The sequence below is a fragment of the Branchiostoma floridae genome, chromosome 13 (genome assembly GCF_000003815.2).
Source record: "Branchiostoma floridae strain S238N-H82 chromosome 13, Bfl_VNyyK, whole genome shotgun sequence".
Taxonomy (NCBI): Eukaryota; Metazoa; Chordata; class Leptocardii; order Amphioxiformes; family Branchiostomatidae; genus Branchiostoma; species Branchiostoma floridae.
In genome coordinates this window covers 6,065,823-6,086,059 of record NC_049991.1, presented here as the reverse complement: position 1 = coordinate 6,086,059, position 20,237 = coordinate 6,065,823, and the positions used below count along the sequence as shown (strand labels likewise).

The 20,237-nt window shown below is 39.6% G+C and overlaps 4 protein-coding genes across 4 annotated transcripts; all 4 read left to right on the top strand.

Annotated features, from left to right (window-relative positions):
- Window positions 1-486: 486 nt before the first annotated feature.
- Window positions 487-4,245, top strand: LOC118429216 (transforming growth factor-beta-induced protein ig-h3-like). Its single transcript, XM_035839678.1, has 6 exons — window positions 487-687; window positions 1,450-1,547; window positions 2,056-2,175; window positions 2,666-2,855; window positions 3,384-3,608; window positions 4,044-4,245. Exons 1-6 carry the CDS (start codon window positions 543-545, stop codon window positions 4,145-4,147), a joined length of 882 nt encoding a protein of 293 aa, XP_035695571.1. The 5' UTR covers window positions 487-542; the 3' UTR covers window positions 4,148-4,245.
- A 910-nt stretch (window positions 4,246-5,155) lies between these two features.
- LOC118429466 (transforming growth factor-beta-induced protein ig-h3-like) lies at window positions 5,156-10,855 on the top strand. The gene is made up of 6 exons (XM_035839952.1): window positions 5,156-5,324; window positions 5,804-5,901; window positions 6,719-6,838; window positions 7,410-7,599; window positions 9,243-9,467; window positions 10,125-10,855. Exons 1-6 carry the CDS (start codon window positions 5,180-5,182, stop codon window positions 10,235-10,237), a joined length of 891 nt encoding a protein of 296 aa, XP_035695845.1. The 5' UTR covers window positions 5,156-5,179; the 3' UTR covers window positions 10,238-10,855.
- Window positions 10,856-14,090: 3,235 nt separating this feature from the next.
- Window positions 14,091-15,268, top strand: LOC118429537 (short-chain collagen C4-like). The gene is made up of 4 exons (XM_035840057.1): window positions 14,091-14,144; window positions 14,593-14,664; window positions 14,853-14,930; window positions 15,145-15,268. Exons 2-4 carry the CDS (start codon window positions 14,616-14,618, stop codon window positions 15,252-15,254), a joined length of 237 nt encoding a protein of 78 aa, XP_035695950.1. The 5' UTR covers window positions 14,091-14,144; window positions 14,593-14,615; the 3' UTR covers window positions 15,255-15,268.
- Window positions 15,269-15,650: 382 nt separating this feature from the next.
- LOC118429384 (collagen alpha-1(IV) chain-like) lies at window positions 15,651-18,027 on the top strand. Its single transcript, XM_035839863.1, has 4 exons — window positions 15,651-15,803; window positions 16,255-16,368; window positions 16,966-17,150; window positions 17,821-18,027. Exons 1-4 carry the CDS (start codon window positions 15,668-15,670, stop codon window positions 18,025-18,027), a joined length of 642 nt encoding a protein of 213 aa, XP_035695756.1. The 5' UTR covers window positions 15,651-15,667.
- The last annotated feature ends 2,210 nt before the right edge of the window (window positions 18,028-20,237 follow it).

Genomic DNA, 20,237 nt, shown 5'->3' with positions numbered 1-20,237 from the left:
TCGGATACACAGTGAAGAAATGGACACCATTGTTTACAAATAGTTATCAGCCACGTGCTTACAAAAAAGTAGAACACACTCTCTCCCGGGTCTATTGACAGTATTAAGAACATAATTTTGGCAGAACTACACAATTTCCATTCTCGTACGACGTAGTTCCTTACAATAACCATAGAAATTACAATTTTTTTTAAAGATTACTCCAGAGCACTTGTTTTAAGTTTAAAAAAAAACTCTGCTGAGATTTTGTAAAAAAAATGTTTCAAGATCTTTTTGTTTAAAACCTCTCCAGATCTTTTCGAAATCGATACATATCTATTCTTGAGATAGTACAAAACCTTCAGATATTTTAAGATCTTGTCAAAAAGTGTAATGAGATTTTTGTATTATTTCATCACAGGGATATTAGTGTTTGCGTATAGATATCAACTTATCAGACACGTGCTTACAGAAAAGTGGAACACGGCCCACCCCAAGGTACTGTAAACAGTCCCAAGGACGCAGACCTAACTAGTAACCTCCTCTATTCTATACCTCTAACTATGAAGTTCCTAGTAGTACTTCTTCCGCTGCTTTGCACGGTGAGCGCCAAGGAGAATGTCTTAGACGTTATGCGCAGTCTTCAACTGAGGAGTTTGGTACAACTGCTGGAGGTATCTGATCTAAGCCCTACCCTAGAAGACGCAGGTATGTGTTTCACGTGTCAACTGGGCAGAGGGTATGGATGGTAGCCTAAATGGCACAATACGAATATTCATTTTTTTTTAATGCGAATTTCAAGGTAGCATACAGTTAGGGAGTTGAAAATATCTAGCCCATTTAATGATGTTCCTAAATATATTATAGAAGTTTATTTGCAAGTTCTTGCCCGAGGGCTAATTGCAACATGAAACATACAGAAAATATAATAAACATGTATAAAATGAAATACTTTGGTATAGATAACAATGGTGACAAGTGTAAACGAGTGACTATTCTATCAATGATATGGACTGCTGAGAGCTACAATCTACGTATTTAGGGTTTGACTTCTTTTCTGGAAGCAGTGGAAGACGAAGTGTCCCACTTTTTCTATGATGCGTGGGTTATGTGACGTTAACAGCGTTATAGTTTTGTTTTCGTCGGTAAGCGTTTGGAAATTTTTGTGGAATTTGCATTATATAACTGCGATTGGCTTCTAAAGCAAAGGTGACATATGAAGCGTTTTTATTTTAGTTACATTTTTTTTAAATTCTGGTACAAGTAGAAGTGTATTCTTTTCTAATTTTTTCTAGAGATTAAAACTAATAGAACTCTGGTATACCGTTAACTAGCTAAACTATTTTTTCACAGCCTCATAATTTTGCATTGTGCAATTACTTAACTAAAAAATACAAGCTTGTAGACTATTTGGTAGACCTGCTTTGATTCTGTATATTTTATTCTTTTTTGTGTGTGTTTTCTTTGCAGATTCGTGTACAGTATTTGCACCGTCAGATGCTGCCTTTGCTAAGGTCCCGGCTGGTATCAAACAACAGCTATTGAGTAACCCACTCTTTCTTAGAGAGGTCAGTTGTAAATATTTAACTCTAAATGTTTAACAGTTTATGCACGTAGTGATAAGATTTAACACCTCGGTACAAAATAGCGTTTTTAGGAACGATCTTTACAAAAGATGCCATCATGAGATCGGAGGCATTCTTTTCGGCTTATGTGTACTTGTCTAGACCTTAGTTTGTGTATTATTAAGAACCTTTTTTTTTTCAATATTGTAAAGTGCCATAATGTGAGGTGGAAGACGGAGTAGTAGAGAATTGGCAAGATGGGAAATTTTGTTGGCCCAGGCCCAAAGTTACTCCCCAGGTTGGGAATGTTGGCTTGGTCTAGCACCCCCCCCCCCTCCCCCCAAAAAAAGCATAAGGAATGTTACTGTGCTCCAAATTTGTTCTTCCAGGAAGGAATGGTTGGTTTTGCCCGATAATATGAATCTCCTTTATATATCTTCAAGATGAGTACCTTTAAAAGTTTTTTTAAATCCATTTTACAAACCGATATCATATCTGATTATTGCTACAGGTACTGGCGTTCCATGCCAGCAACAAAGAGTACATGTCGACCGACTTGAAGAACAACCAGCTTATAGATACACTTCTAAAAGGTTTTATGATGCGAATCAACATCTATCCTTCAACAAACGTAAGTATTCCAACGGTGAAAAAATATCTGACTCTGTATCGTTATCTTTTATTAATTTAGTTCTTGTATATCAGTATTGCTAACTGATCTTTCATATCGATTTATTGTTTTGATACAGTCAGTAAAATATATTCAAATTCTACGTATCAGACATTAAAACAACTCATAACGTGCATTCTTAGTTTGGTCAAACGCTTTAGGTCTAACAACTGATGTAAAAGATATAGAATATGTTGTGATAGCATCCTACGAAGAAATGTTACACCTCATGATATTATTTATCATGTTAGTTTTGACAATCATCTTTCAAGCTAAACTAGAGAGCAGTTTTTTGCAAAATTGGAAAGGTTTGCGTGGCATGTTACACTTTTTGGCGGAGAATCAAAAGTCAATCGGAAACAATATGGCGCTGACATGACGTCAAAATCCAACATGGCGATGCCAATAGACCTAGACAAAAACAATACATACAATTTATGTCAAATTCTAGACGATCACAGCTGACGGTTCCCTAGTGAGTAAGCCAGACAACAAGGCCAGCAATGGGGTGGTGCACGTGGTGGACCAGGTCTTGTACCCGTTCCCGTCCTTAACCGTGGACGGAGAAATCAACAACAACAAGAACCTGTCCGTGTTAAAGGAAGCCATCGAAAAAGCTGGTCTTGGAAGTGCTTTAGATGGTAAGAATCTCCAGCCATTTCCCTGAAATACAGTAAAGACTATATTTATATTTTTTAATGTTTTGTAATTAAGAATAATAAAAAAACAATGAAAACAAGCTTATAGCTGATTTCTAAAACACTGAATAAGATCCGTAAATGTTTTAAAAGAATTGTATATCATGTTTATCATCAATTTCTAGACTATATGAAGTAACTAAACGCACGAAAGCCCACAAGGACAAGTGTTGTCAGTCAACAAAAATCCCTTTGTAGTCTGCGCAAACATAGCGACGAAATGATACAATTGATCATGATCATAGTATCAAAGCGATTAACAAAACTGTGACTTGTGACGAGAAAGGCTCCAGGAAGCCAGTATAAAGGTCATAGAAGAACAAACAAAGATGGTAAAAACAAAATGGTGGGAGCTTAAAGCATGCTGGGCAAGACTGGAATAGTCGACTCACAAAGGGGGTGAATGGTGTAGTTTCACCAATATTTTACTGTAGTAAAGATTTACAAAATGTTATTTTTCTTCTCCGGTAGGTGACGGACCATTCACCCTTTTCGCTCCAACCGACGATGCTTTCAACAAGCTACCGAACGGAACCCTGCCTAGTCTTCTGAAGAACGTGACGGCACTGACAGAAGTTCTGACCTATCACGTCGTCAGTGGAGTCTACTACAAGGCAGGCTTAGGCGATGGGGAGGAACTTACGACCTTACAAAAGGAAAAACTTGTGTGTCACGTCAGCGCTAAACCTGGGTCAGGTGTGTGAAGCCTTTGTTATCAAAGAAATAAAGAAAGACATACTACCGTTTACCAAATCTAAGTTGGTTGTTGCGTATTTCTATATGTTTCCAATGAATCAGAGACGAATTGGAACTTCTAAACATCAAATTGAACAAACTGAATTTTTAGGCTGACCAAATCTATAGCATTTGGTCAATGAATGAGCAATCAATCGCGCTCATGCAATGCTTTTTTTTTGCAAATATAACACGTGTGTAGATGGATAATACTAGTAAGTTGCAGAAAGCCTATGGCGCCCCTCGTCTTGGTTGAAGGGTGGTTGCAAAGCTCTGATTGCTCATATTCCTCGTGAAAGCAATTTATTTACTTTTAATCATATTAACATATCATCTTTTTCATTTAGTCATTCATATAGTATCTAACATTTCTGATATCTTTATTTTTGTTTACAGACCCCCAGGTGATGATAAACAACGCAAAGACTGTCGGACTTCCAATCCCAGCAGTCAACGGGGTTGTGCAATTGATTGACACCGTCCTCATTCCTCCAAACTAGTGTGGTTCTGGAAAATGTCCTCAAAGCTGGTGGTTGCTTTTGAAATGTAAACAAGTGGAAAAGGGGCAGATTTTTTGTAGTAAAGAGCTCATTACTACGCCTGAGAAAATGTCGTGTTTACTGTGACGGTACTGAAAAAATATTGTTGTAATGCGGCAGCGTTAGGTTATGATATATTTTTATAAATGTCAAAGTAATCAAACAAACACATTTAAACAATGTAAAACTGAAATGCATGATGACACTGGTATTCTAAACATTATATTTTAATGATACATATATATACACTGTACTAGCACAAATATCATGAGTAAACTGATCCAACAGGAACATTATTTGATTGATTACGTACTCTATGTAACATCAATTGTTCAAACCTTGCTTGCAATGCATCACCGCTTACAACTGAAGACGATATTTTTCACTGCCATCTGTTACTTGACAACATCTTTTTATACCATGCACTCATCATTTACGTTTAGGACCGCATCGTAAACACCGCATCCATATGTAGCGACACCTATATGTGCTGTATCATAGTGAAGCGTCCGTTGAATAAAACAATCGGTTGCGGAAAAGAATTTTGCTATTCATGTAAATAATATCTAACTTTGCACTTACTTGTCAGCTGTTTTCACAAACAAAAGACTAAGTAATTTTAAATTCTCACCGTGTTAAGAGAATCTATTAGATTAATCATCAACTGGTAAATAAATCCCAGGCCTGCATTGTTCAATATCTTATTATCTCAGTTGTCAAATATATTCACCCAATAACCTTTGATCCTAAACTACACATTACCGAGTGTTGATAGTCTCCGTCGTTATTCAAGAACTACTAGCCACGTCACAAAAACCAGTTCTCTAAGTGGATATTGGTCAGAAATCAGCTACAACTGGGTCAGAACTCTAGCTGCAAAGATGACATGAAAAGAAATAATTCCAAAATATAAGCCAGTTAGCGATTTAAATTGTGTATGCTAGGGGTCAAAGGTGAAGGTTTCTATACTGAGTTATAATTCAAACTACCGCCATGAGGTTTTTGCTTCTACTTCTCCCTCTCTGCTGCTTGGTTGGCGCACAGAACGATGTAGTTGATGTTATGAATAACCTCGGTTTAAGGACCGCGGTGCAGCTACTGGGGGTGGCAGACCTTATCTCAACATTGCAAGACAGAGGTATGGCGTTTATGTAACACTCTTGGAGATTTCGAGGCTATAACAAGCCAAACCTACGATCTAAACTATATGTAGAGACAGAGAACTACAATCTGCATCATGGTGATATATACCAGATATTTATGGCGCAATGTAAGTACATGCTCCTACGTTCTTATCAAGACCTGAAAACCCATCTTTGATATCTTATGAGAAATTGACCTTCTTGACGTGCATTTATTCAAAACATATTCACGATAAAGGGACTGTTTTTGTTTGTGTCATTTTGTTTTACAAAACATAATTTGCATAATCTACTCCAATTAGGATTCTGCAACAGGTCTGTTGGTAATGTATTCATGAATATATCATCTATTGGAAAATATCACTTCCTTATGGAGTGGAATGCCACTTAAACGAATGATATCATAATAATCTCATGTATCTGCGAATGGTGTTCATGCATAGATCTTTTGATATTCTTTCTACTATACCCATAGAGTCGTGCACGGTGTTTGCACCAACGGATGAGGCGTTTGCTAATCTCCCGACTGATCTGAAGGAGCATTTACTGTCCAGCAAAATGTTTCTAATAGAGGTCAGCAACTATTCTTATTTCCTTTGATATGGTAAAAACGCCACCGTGCTGGATGGGCAATCATTGCAACAAATCGTCGTAGAATGTCAAAGGCATTCGAAAGCCAAAGAGGATCGAATAATAGAAGGATGAAAAAAAAGAAAATGTTGTTCTATTGAATGTTAATCATAGAAATCGAATCTAACTGGCCCAAATAATTTACTCCGTGTACTTAAGTTTTTTTTTTTTTTTTTTTTCAGTGTAGTATGTGGAGAAGGATAACCTCAAGCCAACCGTTCACACTTACGCCACATCTTTAGAAAATACGCTGGAGCCGCATGTTCGCCGTTCAGGAACTTTACTCGAACCGACACACAACAAATATGTTTCGCCGTGTGGCTTCCTCAGTGTTATGGGCTCCTAAACGTTCCTAAACGGGGAACATGCGGCTCCAGCGTCTTTTCTGAAGATATTGCGTAAGTCTGAACGGTTGGCTTGAGGTTATCCTTTTCCATATACTAAAGTTGTTGTTTTTTCCAGCGTGTTTGTCTTTTCATTTGTCTGACTAGTGTGTGTTCGATGTTATGTGAATGCATAAGAATGACTGCCCGACAGGACACTGCAGTTGGGTCAAATATCCCAGAGTGGTCGCAGAATGGAGCATCTTATATCCTGTTTCCAATTACCTACGGCCCTGTACATACCTATGGACCTGTAAGGGCCTTTATGAAACTGCATAAAGAAGAACTCCGAGAAATCCAAAATAATGTATAAAAGATTCTATAAAAACTGGAAATATTTCACTGACGTCTAATATAACGATTTCTTATTGTTACAGGTACTAATGTTCCATGTAAGCCCCAATACAACCATGTCGAACGACTGGAAGAACAATAAGCTAGTAATGACTCTCCTGGAAACCCTGTACATTCGAATCAACAAGTACCCATCGACTAAAGTAAGTATGCCAAGTGAAGACATGAATAATACGAGTCTAAAACATTTTTCTTTAAAATTCTTATGCTATTTTACACCAAATAGAATCTGTATTGGAAAAGATGTAAAATTAGACAAAGCCCAGGTGTAATAATCTCACCCGTAAGGTGTAATAATGTCATCAGTAAACATCCAAGGTCATAACAAAATACCCTCACAGTAGCCCGCTACCTCAAGTGTCCAGAATATGATAACTACAACTATTTCTACAAGCTGAAAGGTTTGACCATTTCAAACAATACCACAATTCATTTATCATAATATTTGCAATATTAAGTTAGTCTAAGATGATGCCAACCAAGGGACTAACGATTTCAAATTAGGGGTATGCACAGGCCTAAAATCATTCTTTTTTACCACGCTACACATAGCAGTCATGAATATAGAATTCTTTTAAAATTTAGCAAGAAAAGAACTTCTACGAGTCTTGAAATAAGCCAAACCACTATGCCTGAAAATGAAACCATAGGCGCAGTGTATTACTGACCTTTACCCTGAAACGTTAAACCACCTTATATCTTTACACCCTCCAGGCAACCACAGCTAACGGGGGCTTGGTCAGTAAACCAGACAACAAGGCCAGTAACGGGGTTGTTCACGTGATCGACCAGATTCTGTACCCTCTACCCTTCGATAGCATCGCCAACGAAGTAGGCATGGTCGAGCAATTGTACCAGTTGAGCGAAGTCATCGCCAAGGCTGGTTTTGGAAAAATCTTGAATGGTAGCTATCCTTCATCAGATTTTGGTTATTTTAGTAAAATGTTGATTTTGATTTAGTACAGTTTTCTTCTCTAAGAAATGAGTTGCATGCATAGCTCAAGTAATAAAGAATACATTAGCCATGTCCAGGTATCATAATCTCATCCGTGAACATTCCAGGTTAATTGCCACAACTTCAATTCGAACTATTTCTATCCCACACAAAACGTAGACGCAGGCAGTGTGTTCAAAATAATAGCGTCATTTGTGACGTCATACTAGGAACATGGCCATTTCAAACTAGTGTTTCCTACAGGGCTTAAAAAAGACCAAAATCTTGTTTTTCAGAGTACATATATATTAAATCTGAAGGTCTCGCCTTATACTGTATCATTATACTAAGGTTTTACAAAGTATTCCTAGAAACGTATTGCACATGCCTATATTGGTGACCTTTACCCTATAGCCCCAGTGTCAGTTCTTGTTTAGACAAGACATGTTTTGTTGCTTTCTCATCGCCCTGTAATTTACTTACCTACCTACTTACCTAGACCTCCTGGTCGTTGGAGGGGACAATGTAGACATTAAGATGTAGAGTTGTTGTCAGGACCGTCTGTCTCTTGCTACAGTCAGTACTAGTCTTTCCTGAAGATTGAGGGATGTCCACTTTTTGATGTAAGGCCATGTTGATTTGATTATATGGATGACATCCTCTGGGAACTCCAAAACTGATGCGAGCGAGCGAATAAAAAAAAAGTTTGGCCAAAAAAAACAAGTTGCCTTCAGTATGAAATCAAAGTGGCCAGGAAGGTTGAACATAGGACTAAACACACATAGTATGGTATACCAACAGTTAGGTGTAGGGACCGGTACATCATACGGGTGCAAAACATTTCTTTTTTCTTCTTGGACCAATCCGAAAAAAAACAGACCTGAAAAAACAACAGAAGAACAGATTTCGCCAATTACAAAATGGACACACTATGTCGGCAGCCATTTGGGGTCTAACCGGGGGGCAAAGAAGACAACAAGAGCGAAGTCAAGTATAGTTTATAGTCAACTGCACCAAGTTTCTACAGTCAAAGGTACAGAGACAGTTAGCCTTTATTACATGGAGATGGGATTTTAAAATGCAGTGGGAGTCCAATAATCCACCAAACAGATTCCTTTGTAGCAAAATTGACCAATTACCATTGTTTTGAGTATTGCCAGTTCTCAAGTTTCCACAGACAATCAGGTCCAGGTTCATGTCCGGGCCTGGAAATGATCCTCTGGACCTGAATTTTCTGTACTGGTACCTCCCCCAACCAACAATAGATTTTTTTTTTTCTTTCTGTCCTTTCACATCTTATTCTTTGACTTAAGATTCATTTTGGCATTCTATGGCATTAGTTTTCTGTTTTCTGATACTTTTTTTTCAATTTAAGGAATATTTGTGCTCATTTTACAGCTGCTTTGCACAATTTATAGTGTGGTCGAAAACTTTTTTTGGGGGGGGGGGGGGGGGGGAATGGCAGAAAATTGGTGCGAGCGCGGATGTCATCCATATAATCAAATCAACGTGGCCTAATATAACCACAGTAAATCACACAGCTCATGCACATTTCAAACCGTGAACTGGCGTACAGTGACCTTTTCAAAACACGTGCATTTCGTTCCCTGTAGATGACGGACCTCTCACTTTCTTTGCTCCAACCGACGACGCTTTCCAGAAGCTCCCCAACGCTACTCTACAAAACCTCTTGAAAAACGTGACGGCACTGTCAAACGTTCTGTCCTATCACGTCGTCAGGGGAGTCTACTACAAGGCAGGCTTGAGCGATGGGGAACAGCTAGTGACCCTACAGTCAGGAATACTTGAATGTCATGTAAATCGTACATCTGGTCTGGGTGAGTTATTGGCCTTAGATGAATAGAATGTGAATGCATTTTTTCGTGGGGGAGGGGGGGGGGGGGCAGACGAGGACAATGTGGCACTGCACTGAGAGTTACTAACTTATTTTAACAGTGCAAAATACCATGGACAGACAGAAGGTAAAGGTAGTATTTTGCCTTTTCGACCGAAGTCATCAGATACCCAATTTACACCTGGGTGAAGCGAGAAAGGTAACTTGTGTAAAGTACATTTCTAAAGGGCACAACGTCTGGGCGAGTCACAGCGGCGAGTATCGAACTCCGGGGACCTCTAGATTCCCCAAACTGCATATACCACTTACACCACACACAAAGCCACAAAATAATACATGCATGATTCTAAAAAATATCCATTGGAATGCTAGGGTGCTCGTACGTTCATTAGTATGATCGATCCTAAAAGACAACGTGTGCATTAAGTTACTTTGGAAGTTGGTAGGGCCACCCGTCTTTACGATGACGGTCTACAACAACTTTCCTATTACCAAAATGCATAAATTTTCATCCTATTGGGGGCTTTATTAGTAATCGTAACAACTTGTATATCTTAAAGCCATTCATCATTATCCAATATTTCCGCCTTCTTTAGATTTTGTTGGTTATAACTGTGTTTTATTTGTATTTTGTTGATAGGAACGCAGGTGGAGATAAACAACGGAAAGATCGCCGGGCTTGTTATCCCAGCACTGAACGGACCGGTACATATGATTGACACCGTCCTCTTACCTCCGAACTGGAATGTTTAAAACACGTTTAGATTCTAGGTTTAGATTTTTGGAAATTTCAGACAATGCTGTAGACGGCTAACCGAAGCTGCTTAGCTGATGGTGGGTGCAAACACATACAAAACACGTTTGAACGACTCCAACTGTATGAACGGTCGAAATTACTGAAGTTCAATTGTCACCGTCCTTCATACAGAATCTTTGGAATTAATGACTGGAATTTTAGTTGATAAAGTCGACTATCATTAGCATCAATATTTTCTTAGCTTTGTCTAAAATTTGTTTTGACTTCATTTGCATGCGAATTGTCGATTTTCATTAAAATTTGCTGAATAACGAGACTAATTTTGCGTGTAGGCAATTCGTACTCGGACCCCAAACCACACAGTCTGCTACCGAGAATACGTTATATATGTGTGACTCTAGAACACAAAAGCGTGCTTGCGTAGCTAGTCCAAAAGCGTGCTTGAACATGTTTTGGTAACCAAACACCAGCACCTGAAATGTATTCCTTTTGAACCTGAGAAGCCCCGTACCAAGAAGAACTGACGTATAAGGAAGTATGTATATGGAAAAGTCAGTTACCTTTTATTTTTCTCATGTGTAGGGGAGGAAGGGTTTTCTTATGCTAAATCACCACCAAATACCTTGTTCTGAACACAGAATTACTTTTCATCAACCGAACCTTAGTAATTTTTAGACTTTGCTGCAAAATTTATAAAAACGCGTAACAACAGTCTCTTATATACTTTCTAAATGCATATACACCCCTTTGAGTTAATGGAACGAGTCTCCCATGAAACCAACAGTCTTTATAAGGAAACTTAAGGTAGACTGAAGGAAATAATGTTTACCCGCAAGACCTTTTGATAGAGAAAATCAAAACAGGTAAGACGCTTACTACGACTTTTTAAATATTATGCTTACAAGAAAGAATGAATATTAATTTGCATGTGACAAACCTTAAGATAGATTTTTTTCTTTTTCCTTCGGAAAGAAAGTTTAATTTAGGCACACTTTGAGAATGTCCATGCCACATGCTTGGAAATGGACTTTTGATACATGAATTAATGGGAATGTTTATTTCTGATAGTCACCTTCTCTATTAAACTGTTGGAATGTTACTTTTTGCACATTAGATAAGAGCCAAAAATTGGTAAGTCAATCACTAGCTCGAGATTGAAAATAAACCTGTTATTACTGCCTTATTTAGAGTGCATGTGATATGAAATTTCATAATTCATTACACTTAAAGCATTTGGTGACTGATTTGAAGAGTGTTCCCAATCATTATGACCGACATTCGGCCCTGCGCACAGTATATGTGTATCAAAAGTGTAAAATCTTTATTCAATGCGAATACCAGATGACTTTCCTACTTATGTACATAAATCTATATTTCCACGATTATATCAAAACTGTCATTACTTTGATGGACATACTTTTGGGGGTTTATATTACAGAAGGGGTATCGTCAATCTATTAAATTGACACTGTTGTCAGGGTTAACTGTGTGTTGTATAAGAGTCTGTATCTGTATCTATATAGCCGATATAACCGCCCTTCGGCGTAACACACCAGCTTCGCAGGCACGCGGTGTGGCAGCAGCTGGTTATATTACACTGAACGATCCGTCACACCTAACTTCTTCACGATCCGTCACATCTATCTGCAAGCGTTCTTTAAAACTATCCAGAAAAGATGCCCCTACTGTGCTTGGTGATAACAAGTCGGATAAATACGTCGCACGAATGTCGTAACGATCGTCATACGATCGTCTTTTGATCATAGCCGCATCAGTAGGCTTTGCTAATTTTTTCTGTTTACTACCAGTTTTATTGAATAGATCTATATTGCACTTGGTTAATTGTTTCCAACCTCCGTGGGGTATCTCCATCTCGTAAGATCGCAATCTGAGGTAATTCGTGTAATAGTCGTGCTAATGTTCTGAAAAGAAAACTGTGTTGCGTCGTAAAAGGCTGTATTGTATCCTTGTTTGTGGATGGTTCTGTCACAGCTCGCTTATAATTAAAACCACGTCAAAATCGTACAAAACCTACGATAAAGGGGAACGCAAAGTACGTTTATAAGTTGTTGCGCAGTCGTTTTTGCAAGTGGCTGTAATGGCGCGCCCTGTTTTTCACCAAGTTTTACTTCCTTTACGTAGAACTGGTGTAGCTCGGGTACGTCCTAGAACATAAACACCCCTCAACGTGTTTTTCTGCCCATAAAAGGTTGTGAGGGCAAGTTGCAATGACACCCGGTAAGACGACACCTATGTAAATATTTGGGCTACACACTGAACAATGGCCGTGACGGCATCGGTCACAAGTTGGTAAGTGAGCACAACAACGACTACAAGTCAGGCTTCTTTGTTTTCTATGGAGTAAAATGAGGATTTTATATCAAAATGTTTTATGAAATATTGGGTTTATAACGCTATCTAAAATGTACGACAAGAAGCTCAAGATAAAAATTTTCTGCACATCTACAGTCACTGTGTCACTTGTCAAGTTCGCTTAAGGGTTCGGTCATATAGACTTTGTACTACCCTGGGACAATAACCCTGATGGTGTTTCCTATATCGTTTTACCAGTAAAGTGCAATAAGACACAGCTTCAGTTTGGCGGGGATTTTAAAAAGTTACTCAGTAGAAATTCTAATATTGCGTTCTTGTTGAAAATCAAAGGTAGCAGTCTTGAATAAAGACAGTCTTATTGTGTATACTTTAAGCCCAACATATTTACTTTCTTTAATTGATTAAGAACTACGGGGTGATTTAGGCTAGTTTGATGAAAACTTACTTAAGTATTTTCTTATGTCTTACAACATATCTAGCACAGAGCATTGCCGCAGCACATTGAGTTGATGGATGGTTTTCACCTGACTTTGAAACCAAGAAAGTTACCCCCCCCCCCCCCCCCCCCACACACACACAGTGTTATTGGCTGGAACACTGTAAGAGTGACACTTGGCGAGGTAGCTTAATAGTAGTTGTAGAAGTGCCATAAGTGTGGTAGCCATGAGTGTAGCTGTAGAAGTGACACTAGTGAGGTGGCCCCCAATCTAGTTATGCAAGTTACTCTATCGTAGTAGCTTGTGTGTAGATGTACTGATATTAGCAATATACTATCACGCTATATTGATATATCATTTGCAGTGAGGTCTAGGTTATTCAAGCTGTATGCTGAGGAAGACCACAGAGGAAGAACAACGACCATGAAGCTCCTGTTGTACCTCTTCATTATTTCGGCACTTCTTTTCGTTTGTGGTGAGTCTTGATTTTTATAGCTCTAACTTTTAAACTTCTGTCAACAAATGTCTGAACAATTTCATTCCTAGCACTGTTTGGCTTATTCTTATGGCATTCTGAAAGTTTTAAGTGCCACGTCGGCAACATATGTTTGGGTGAGCATGATGAATAGTAAGTGACGGTGAATGCACCGATACGTCTTTGCTCATTTAGATGGTTGGAGAGGCAGGCGACGAAGTTCCTCTGGCCCACCTGGCCCGCCCGGTCCCAGGGGCTATAGAGGCTATACCGGGTCACGTGGACCACGTGGATATCCTGGTCCGACAGGCCAAAAGGGCACCAAGGGGTACCGTGGCCAAACAGGCTTAAGAGGCTCTCCTGGACCACAGGGACCCCGCGGACCAAGTGGACTCGCCGGTTCCGCTGGAGTTGAAGGGCAAAAGGGAACTAAAGGTACGTAGAAATATTTTACATTTGTCCCGAATGCAATATTTGAACCGAATGTAACATGCAATTCAAATACCATTTTTTATGCCCATTGGTTCACCGTTGAATTTTCCACGTGGAAACAATGCGATATTGAGAGAAAATACCGGTAATTGTTTCTTGCAGGGGATCTTGGACCTGTCGGCCCAAAAGGTGACGGGGGAATCATTGGCCCTATCGGACTGAAAGGTGATATGACGTAACATCCTCATTTAACCGAGACTACCATGTCTTAACTGGTTACAGACTACATATAGGAATGCTTTCATTGCAAAAAAAAGGACTCGTATCCTGGTAGATACATTTTCAGTTTTTTTCTCATATGCGACTGGATCCGTCAAAATATACTGACAAATCCACGTACGTACTCATTAGGATACGAGGCCATTTTGTACAATGTTGCACCCCCAATTAGGCTATCTACTCTGTCGCCACTTCAGAATCCTAAAAATGTAGTGCAATTCAAATTTAAACATGTAAAAAGCAACTTTAGTTTTCTTCATGATAGGAAAGATCCACCACATGCGACACGTTTCGTAGACATGTAACTAAAAGCAGTGAATCAAATGAAGCCTACAATTTCCAACGAGGACCTTTTAAACGACTATCTAAAGACTATAAAAAATATGTTTGATAGGAACCCCTGGACTGGTTGGCCCGATGGGTTTAAAAGGTGACCAGGGTCCTATCGGTCCAACCGGACCACAAGGTAAGAATTACCTACTTAATAAACTGAATGTGGTGATAATCAAATATGCATATGATATTATATATATTTATTTGCTTTATGCGGTATATGTTGAACGAAATAACTCCTATCCATTTACTCCATTAAGCGCGTCTCCTTAAACTGTTTGCTGATGCTTCATTCTCTCTGTTTGCATAATAATACAAAAGGACCGAAAGGGGAACTTGGTCATGGACTGAAAGGTGATGTCGGACAAAAGGGAGCACTCGGACAAAAAGGAGAGCCAGGTAAAATGTTGTAGATAAGCGATTCTAGTTTTTGAATTTCTAAAAGCTGTGAAATTTCTGTTCACCCTAAGTGGGTTCGAATCGGCCCAGGATCATAAAACTCAAGAAAAAATGGACTATATATTACACAAACCTTCATATGATTACAACGGAATTGTTGTCATTTCTTGTTGCAATCTTTCAAACTGATACGAGAAACGTTTCCACCTCACAGGCGCAGGATCTGTCATCATTCTCTTCCCAGTGAGTTTGGACGGTGGATTTGGAACCCAGCCAACCTCTGGTACCATCAGTCCAGCAGTTACAAATAGAAGTAGTATATAGAAATAACATAACCAGCAGATACAGAAAAGTACAGAGGGAACATAACAAACTGAATCCAGGCGTTTTATTTAAATGCCAACACCTATTTTAGGGCGAAGCGTTCATGTATGCCATCACGAAATCGCCGGCAAATGCAGCCAGGGGTGCGGGACATTTTCGGGCCCTGTGCCCGAACGCGCTATCCTCGTAATGGCCATAGTGTCTGGCATTGATGGAAAACGCCGTAGGCAAGTCCAACATAGAGTTGTATTAGCCAGCAAATGACGCTCCTCCAAAACTCCCATTGCGTAGCTTTTTAACTGGATGACAAGTCTTAATCGACGTATGTGGGTTAGACGTAGTTTGCTTGATGTTTCTCGCCTGTTCGTCGTAATTTTCGTTTTTATACTACAGGGCATCTCCCTCCACGGTCCATGACGGTTGTCCTCATCACCATCCACAGTCAGACGGACTCCCTCCCGGCATGCCTGGATCACCAGACTACCCTGTTCCAGGGCTTCAGCCTGGTGCAACTGGGTGGAAACGGTGTCAGCGGGAACCAGGACCTCGGTTAGGGACCGTTCATTATTGTCACCGGTTCACGGTTTAACTTATCAGATGCGCATGCACAGCGAGATAAAATGTGGCTAAAATATCAAAGTCAAAGGCATGAGGCATAAAAAAAACGACGTCTTAGGCATGGTATAAAGCCTTTACCTTTAGTATATCAACCACAGTGTACATTACTGTGCATTCGCATTGTAAAACGTGAAATGGCACAATAGATAGCTTCACTCATCGGTAATTTTAGTTCTCTAGTCCTGATCTTTATCATTTGATGCTCTAATGTTTGCAGGTACGTAGACTGATTTCAAGACAAGTATTGTCATAACGTTGATAAATGAAGTGAATTTTTCTCCATCGTGTAACCAGTGTGGCTGTCTTTGAAAAAGATTTTTTTGCGACGCCTCAAGGGTGGAATCAATTCATCCGGTATTGTTATAATTTCCTTTTCCAACAGGTTCCCTGGGGTCGTGCCTGATACGCTTCAGCACGTCTCCCGTCATGTCCTGCACAGCTCGTAACGTCTGTGAGAACAGCACGGTGAAAGTTAGCACATCTTGGCTGTCCTCTGGTAAGTACGGTATCTCGAAAGTTGCTGTTCTTTTTTCCGTTCATTGGCATCTGCAACAGTCTATATCTTCCTTTAGACCCTTATGGCACCTAGTAGGCTTCCTGTTTCTGTAGCAGGGTATATAGTTTTACAAGTGTTGCTAGCCCATACCTTTTAACGAGGTCGAAGCACCTCCTAGCCTCGAACGGGGGACCCACATTTAAGCCTACGTCACATGCCCAAACCGGGGTCTGACCGTGCAGCCTTCTAGAAAGAAAAGTGTGATATAAAAGTCACCAAACTTCACAAGACCTAAAGAGAATAACCTTCACAAGACGTGAAGAGGATAGTCGTGTGCATAATTTGTGTATATTTTGCGAATACATTTCTATTTCTAGTTTTCCACAAAAAGCCCGGCCGGGCCACGGTTCGCAAATGTGACGTTAGCTTTACGGCACTTCCGAAATGCGCGTGAAATCACAACCAAAATGTGTTCCTTGACTTGAACCGGGGTCGTCCACTTACTAACTGGAAACAGTGGATGCTACCAGTCGAAATACAGGGACATTCCCAGACGCGTAGTTAGAAAATTACTAAACCCCCAGCATTTTGCCACAGGAATCCATCCGCCGGCGGTGGGAGAAGACCAGAGTGATGACGCCAGAGCCCGGGCGGTGGGCCGGTGTGTGGTGTGCCAGACGCACGTGGCGGTGGAACAGCAGGCCATACACAGTCAGAGTGGCATCATACCGGACTGCAGCCCGGGGTGGACCAGTCTGTGGACGGGGTACAGTTTTGTCATGGTGAGTACATGGCCGTGTACAGAACCGCTGCGCTATCAATGGGAATGCTACAGTTCCATTTGCACCGGTGCCCGCAAGGTCGACGGACCCAAAAGCCACAATTCGTTCCGCAGCCCGGCGGAATACCGGTGTAACTTTTTTTATATTTTCACGGGTACCTTATGGTGTCTATTTGTTGCAGGGTTGATTTTAACTGCTAATTTAAAAACGGTCAAGGGGCTAAGTCGTACCCACAACTAGCACTTTAGCCGCATGCTGTCCCATAGGGCCACGTAGGGTGCACGTCCGAAAGTGCAGAAAAGCTGAACATGTAATGTGCGAAATGGACATGGTTGTGTTATATTTTGTAAAGGAAATTTTCAAAAACTTGAAAACTTTCACGGAGGTACGAAGTCTTCAATTTCGATGTGTAGAAAGTGAACCTAAAATGCAATGGCTCATAACGTTTATGGACAGTCACAACTGCAACAACTAAAATTAATTACTACCTTCGCAAAGAAGGTTATGTTTCGGTATGGTTGTCTGCTGTGTAAGCTGTGTTACAGTGTATAACAGGTTGGTAGGGAATGGGAAGCAAACGTGGATTTTGACAATGGGCCTCCTAGCGGATTTTAGTGTACTGCAGTAGAACGTCAGGTTTTGGTGACCCTATTTCAAATTATCTACACAGCACTCCATCAATGGCGGTGCCGGTGGCACGTTCATCAGTAGCCCGGGGAGCTGCCTGCCTGTGTACCGGGAGAAGCCGGTGGTGACCTGTAACAGCAGCCTGGGGTGTGAGGAGCCCGACGGACAGTCCTCCCTCTGGCTCCAGGCGTCAGACTCCGGGGGGTCTGCGATCAGCCGCTGTAGGGTCTGCCAGTACAACGGGAACTAAAGACTACCTTAGGGGATAAATCACCCGAGTTCGCATATTCAAGTACTATGAGATGCGTATTGGCATTTTTTTGGGTTTAGTTAAGTTTGCAGGGAAGAGGATGTTCTTTCAGCCACCGTTGTGCCGCCGAATATACTACTTTGCCGGCCTCAAACTTTACCTGACTCAGTGAGCTTAACACTATCAATAAGCAACTCATACGGACTTAAATACGCACCCCAGTTTACACCAGGATTTGCGTGTCTGAATGTGTCCTGATAGTATATGGATAACGTTATGTGTATATGAACTCATACTAGGGTTATTCATATCGTGCTTAGACTAACGCTGTCTAAAATCACATTCTGACATATCAAGACAGATGCATATTATGATTCTAGAAACGGTCATACGATTTTAGATAACACCCACAACCTTCCGTGACACTGTACGTTGGAGAGCGGATTTGAACCAAAAGCTAAATGAATAATTATGCAAATGGTGATATGCAACATTTTCATTCATGATTGTTGGCAGTTCACATTTTGTCGATGGGACCCATGCATTGCTATCTTCTTACCAAAACAACTGAACGACATATGATTATAAAGAATTACTTTTTGCTTTACGAAAATACAGACATCCAGGGGCAAGCTCTTCGTTCAAGTCCGCTTTCTTTTTGCAGACGAGCTATCATAATGAATGTCCTAGAAAAAGCCAAATTCAACATATGAAACATGGAATGGAATCAACTACGACAATACGGTGACAACTGTACAAACTCAGTTGGTAAAAGATCACACTGTCTTTACTGTTAATGCTTTTAATGAGTTTAACAATTATGCAACAAATACTGCAACTAACATATGGCCATGCTTTTGCATTCAAGCATGTACAAAGATTCAATAATTTCAGTATTAATCTAAATCATTCTGTCATCAAGAGTTTTTAAAGGAGTCCTGCAAGAAATTAGTTCAGCATCATAAATGTCAAACCTGTACAAGTGACCTCTATAAAAGGGCCACCTGGCTAATGTGGTCACTTTTCTGTTGTCCTCTATTTTATTCTTCCCATTGAAAAAAAAGCATTAAGAATCCAGTCTATAGAGGACAGGTGGTCATAACAGAAAGGATTCTAAATGCTTTTTAGACAAAAATGTATTGGCCTAGAGTGGTCTTCTTTGCTGTACAAAGTACAAATAAATGAAATATATGTTCTATCCATCATGTGTATTCTGCATTTTCTCTGAAAGCCATTCTTAGTGAGATGTTTTAGTACTGTAAACATTTTACTAAATGCCAAAATTAATATACATGTTTGGCCAACTTGAACCTATAATATGGATGACATCTGTGTTTTCATCAATTTTCATCCGTTAAAAAAGTTTTCAACCATATTTAAAGTTATATAAAGCAGCTGCAAAACGAGCAAATACATGCCGTAAATTCAAGAAAATAAAAAGAAATGTCAATGACATAAATGTCATAGAATGTCAGTTAATTTCAAAGTCAAAGAACATGTGAAAAAACAAGCAATCAATTGTTCGGTATGCCATATTCTTTGTGTAAATTCAACTGTTCAACATTTCTTACCACTAATAGATTTCATAATAAGGGTAACTTTTTCACCTTTTTTTTCGCACAATTGCATCAGTTTTGGGGTTCTTAGAGGATATCATCTATATAGTCGAATGAAAATGGCCTTATCAAAAAGAAAATGCTGAACTTTGAAAAAAGAAATCAAACCAATATGTTGTGCTATGGTATATAAACACTGTACAACTTATCATAAACAACCTATCAGAAAACTATTATTAACAAGTGCTAAACATAATCCGAACAAAAGTAATAAAATATCTTCCACAATATTACCAAAAGAAAAAGGAATGTGCAAACAAATCATCAAACAATCAAGTCACACATTTGCTTTTCCCTTCTTGCACATACAAATTATGTATTTTTCCTCAACATGGCTTTGAAAACTCAAAGAATACAATCATTTAAAATATCTTTCAAACTTATCACAATTCTGAACCAGGGCTGTCTCCAGGACCTATCAATCTGATATGGAAATTTGCAGGACAGGAAGTCAAAACTTTCACCCCGTCTGTCCTTAAATGTAGTTTCTCAAGCTTAAAGTACATGTGAGAATTCAATAACAAACATCAATGGGCTCCCAAGCAAAGAGTTTTATGTGAAAAATTTAAAGCTGAAGACAGCCCTGATTTGAAC

Excerpts from the sequence above, each read along its gene's own strand:
- LOC118429466 (XM_035839952.1), top strand. The coding sequence starts at position 5,180 with ATGAGGTTTTTGCTTCTACTTCTCCCTCTCTGCTGCTTGGTTGGCGCA. Across the intron at positions 6,839-7,409 it reads ACAAGTACCCATCGACTAAA|GCAACCACAGCTAACGGGGG; the intron begins GTAAGTATGCCA and ends TACACCCTCCAG. Across the intron at positions 9,468-10,124 it reads AAATCGTACATCTGGTCTGG|GAACGCAGGTGGAGATAAAC; the intron begins GTGAGTTATTGG and ends TTTTGTTGATAG.
- LOC118429216 (XM_035839678.1), top strand. The coding sequence starts at position 543 with ATGAAGTTCCTAGTAGTACTTCTTCCGCTGCTTTGCACGGTGAGCGCC. Across the intron at positions 688-1,449 it reads CCCTACCCTAGAAGACGCAG|ATTCGTGTACAGTATTTGCA; the intron begins GTATGTGTTTCA and ends TTTTCTTTGCAG. Across the intron at positions 2,856-3,383 it reads TCTTGGAAGTGCTTTAGATG|GTGACGGACCATTCACCCTT; the intron begins GTAAGAATCTCC and ends CTTCTCCGGTAG.
- LOC118429537 (XM_035840057.1), top strand. The coding sequence starts at position 14,616 with ATGGGTTTAAAAGGTGACCAGGGTCCTATCGGTCCAACCGGACCACAA. Across the intron at positions 14,665-14,852 it reads CGGTCCAACCGGACCACAAG|GACCGAAAGGGGAACTTGGT; the intron begins GTAAGAATTACC and ends ATAATACAAAAG. Across the intron at positions 14,931-15,144 it reads CGGACAAAAAGGAGAGCCAG|GCGCAGGATCTGTCATCATT; the intron begins GTAAAATGTTGT and ends TCCACCTCACAG.
- LOC118429384 (XM_035839863.1), top strand. The coding sequence starts at position 15,668 with ATGACGGTTGTCCTCATCACCATCCACAGTCAGACGGACTCCCTCCCG. Across the intron at positions 15,804-16,254 it reads CAGCGGGAACCAGGACCTCG|GTTCCCTGGGGTCGTGCCTG; the intron begins GTTAGGGACCGT and ends CTTTTCCAACAG. Across the intron at positions 17,151-17,820 it reads CGGGGTACAGTTTTGTCATG|CACTCCATCAATGGCGGTGC; the intron begins GTGAGTACATGG and ends TTATCTACACAG.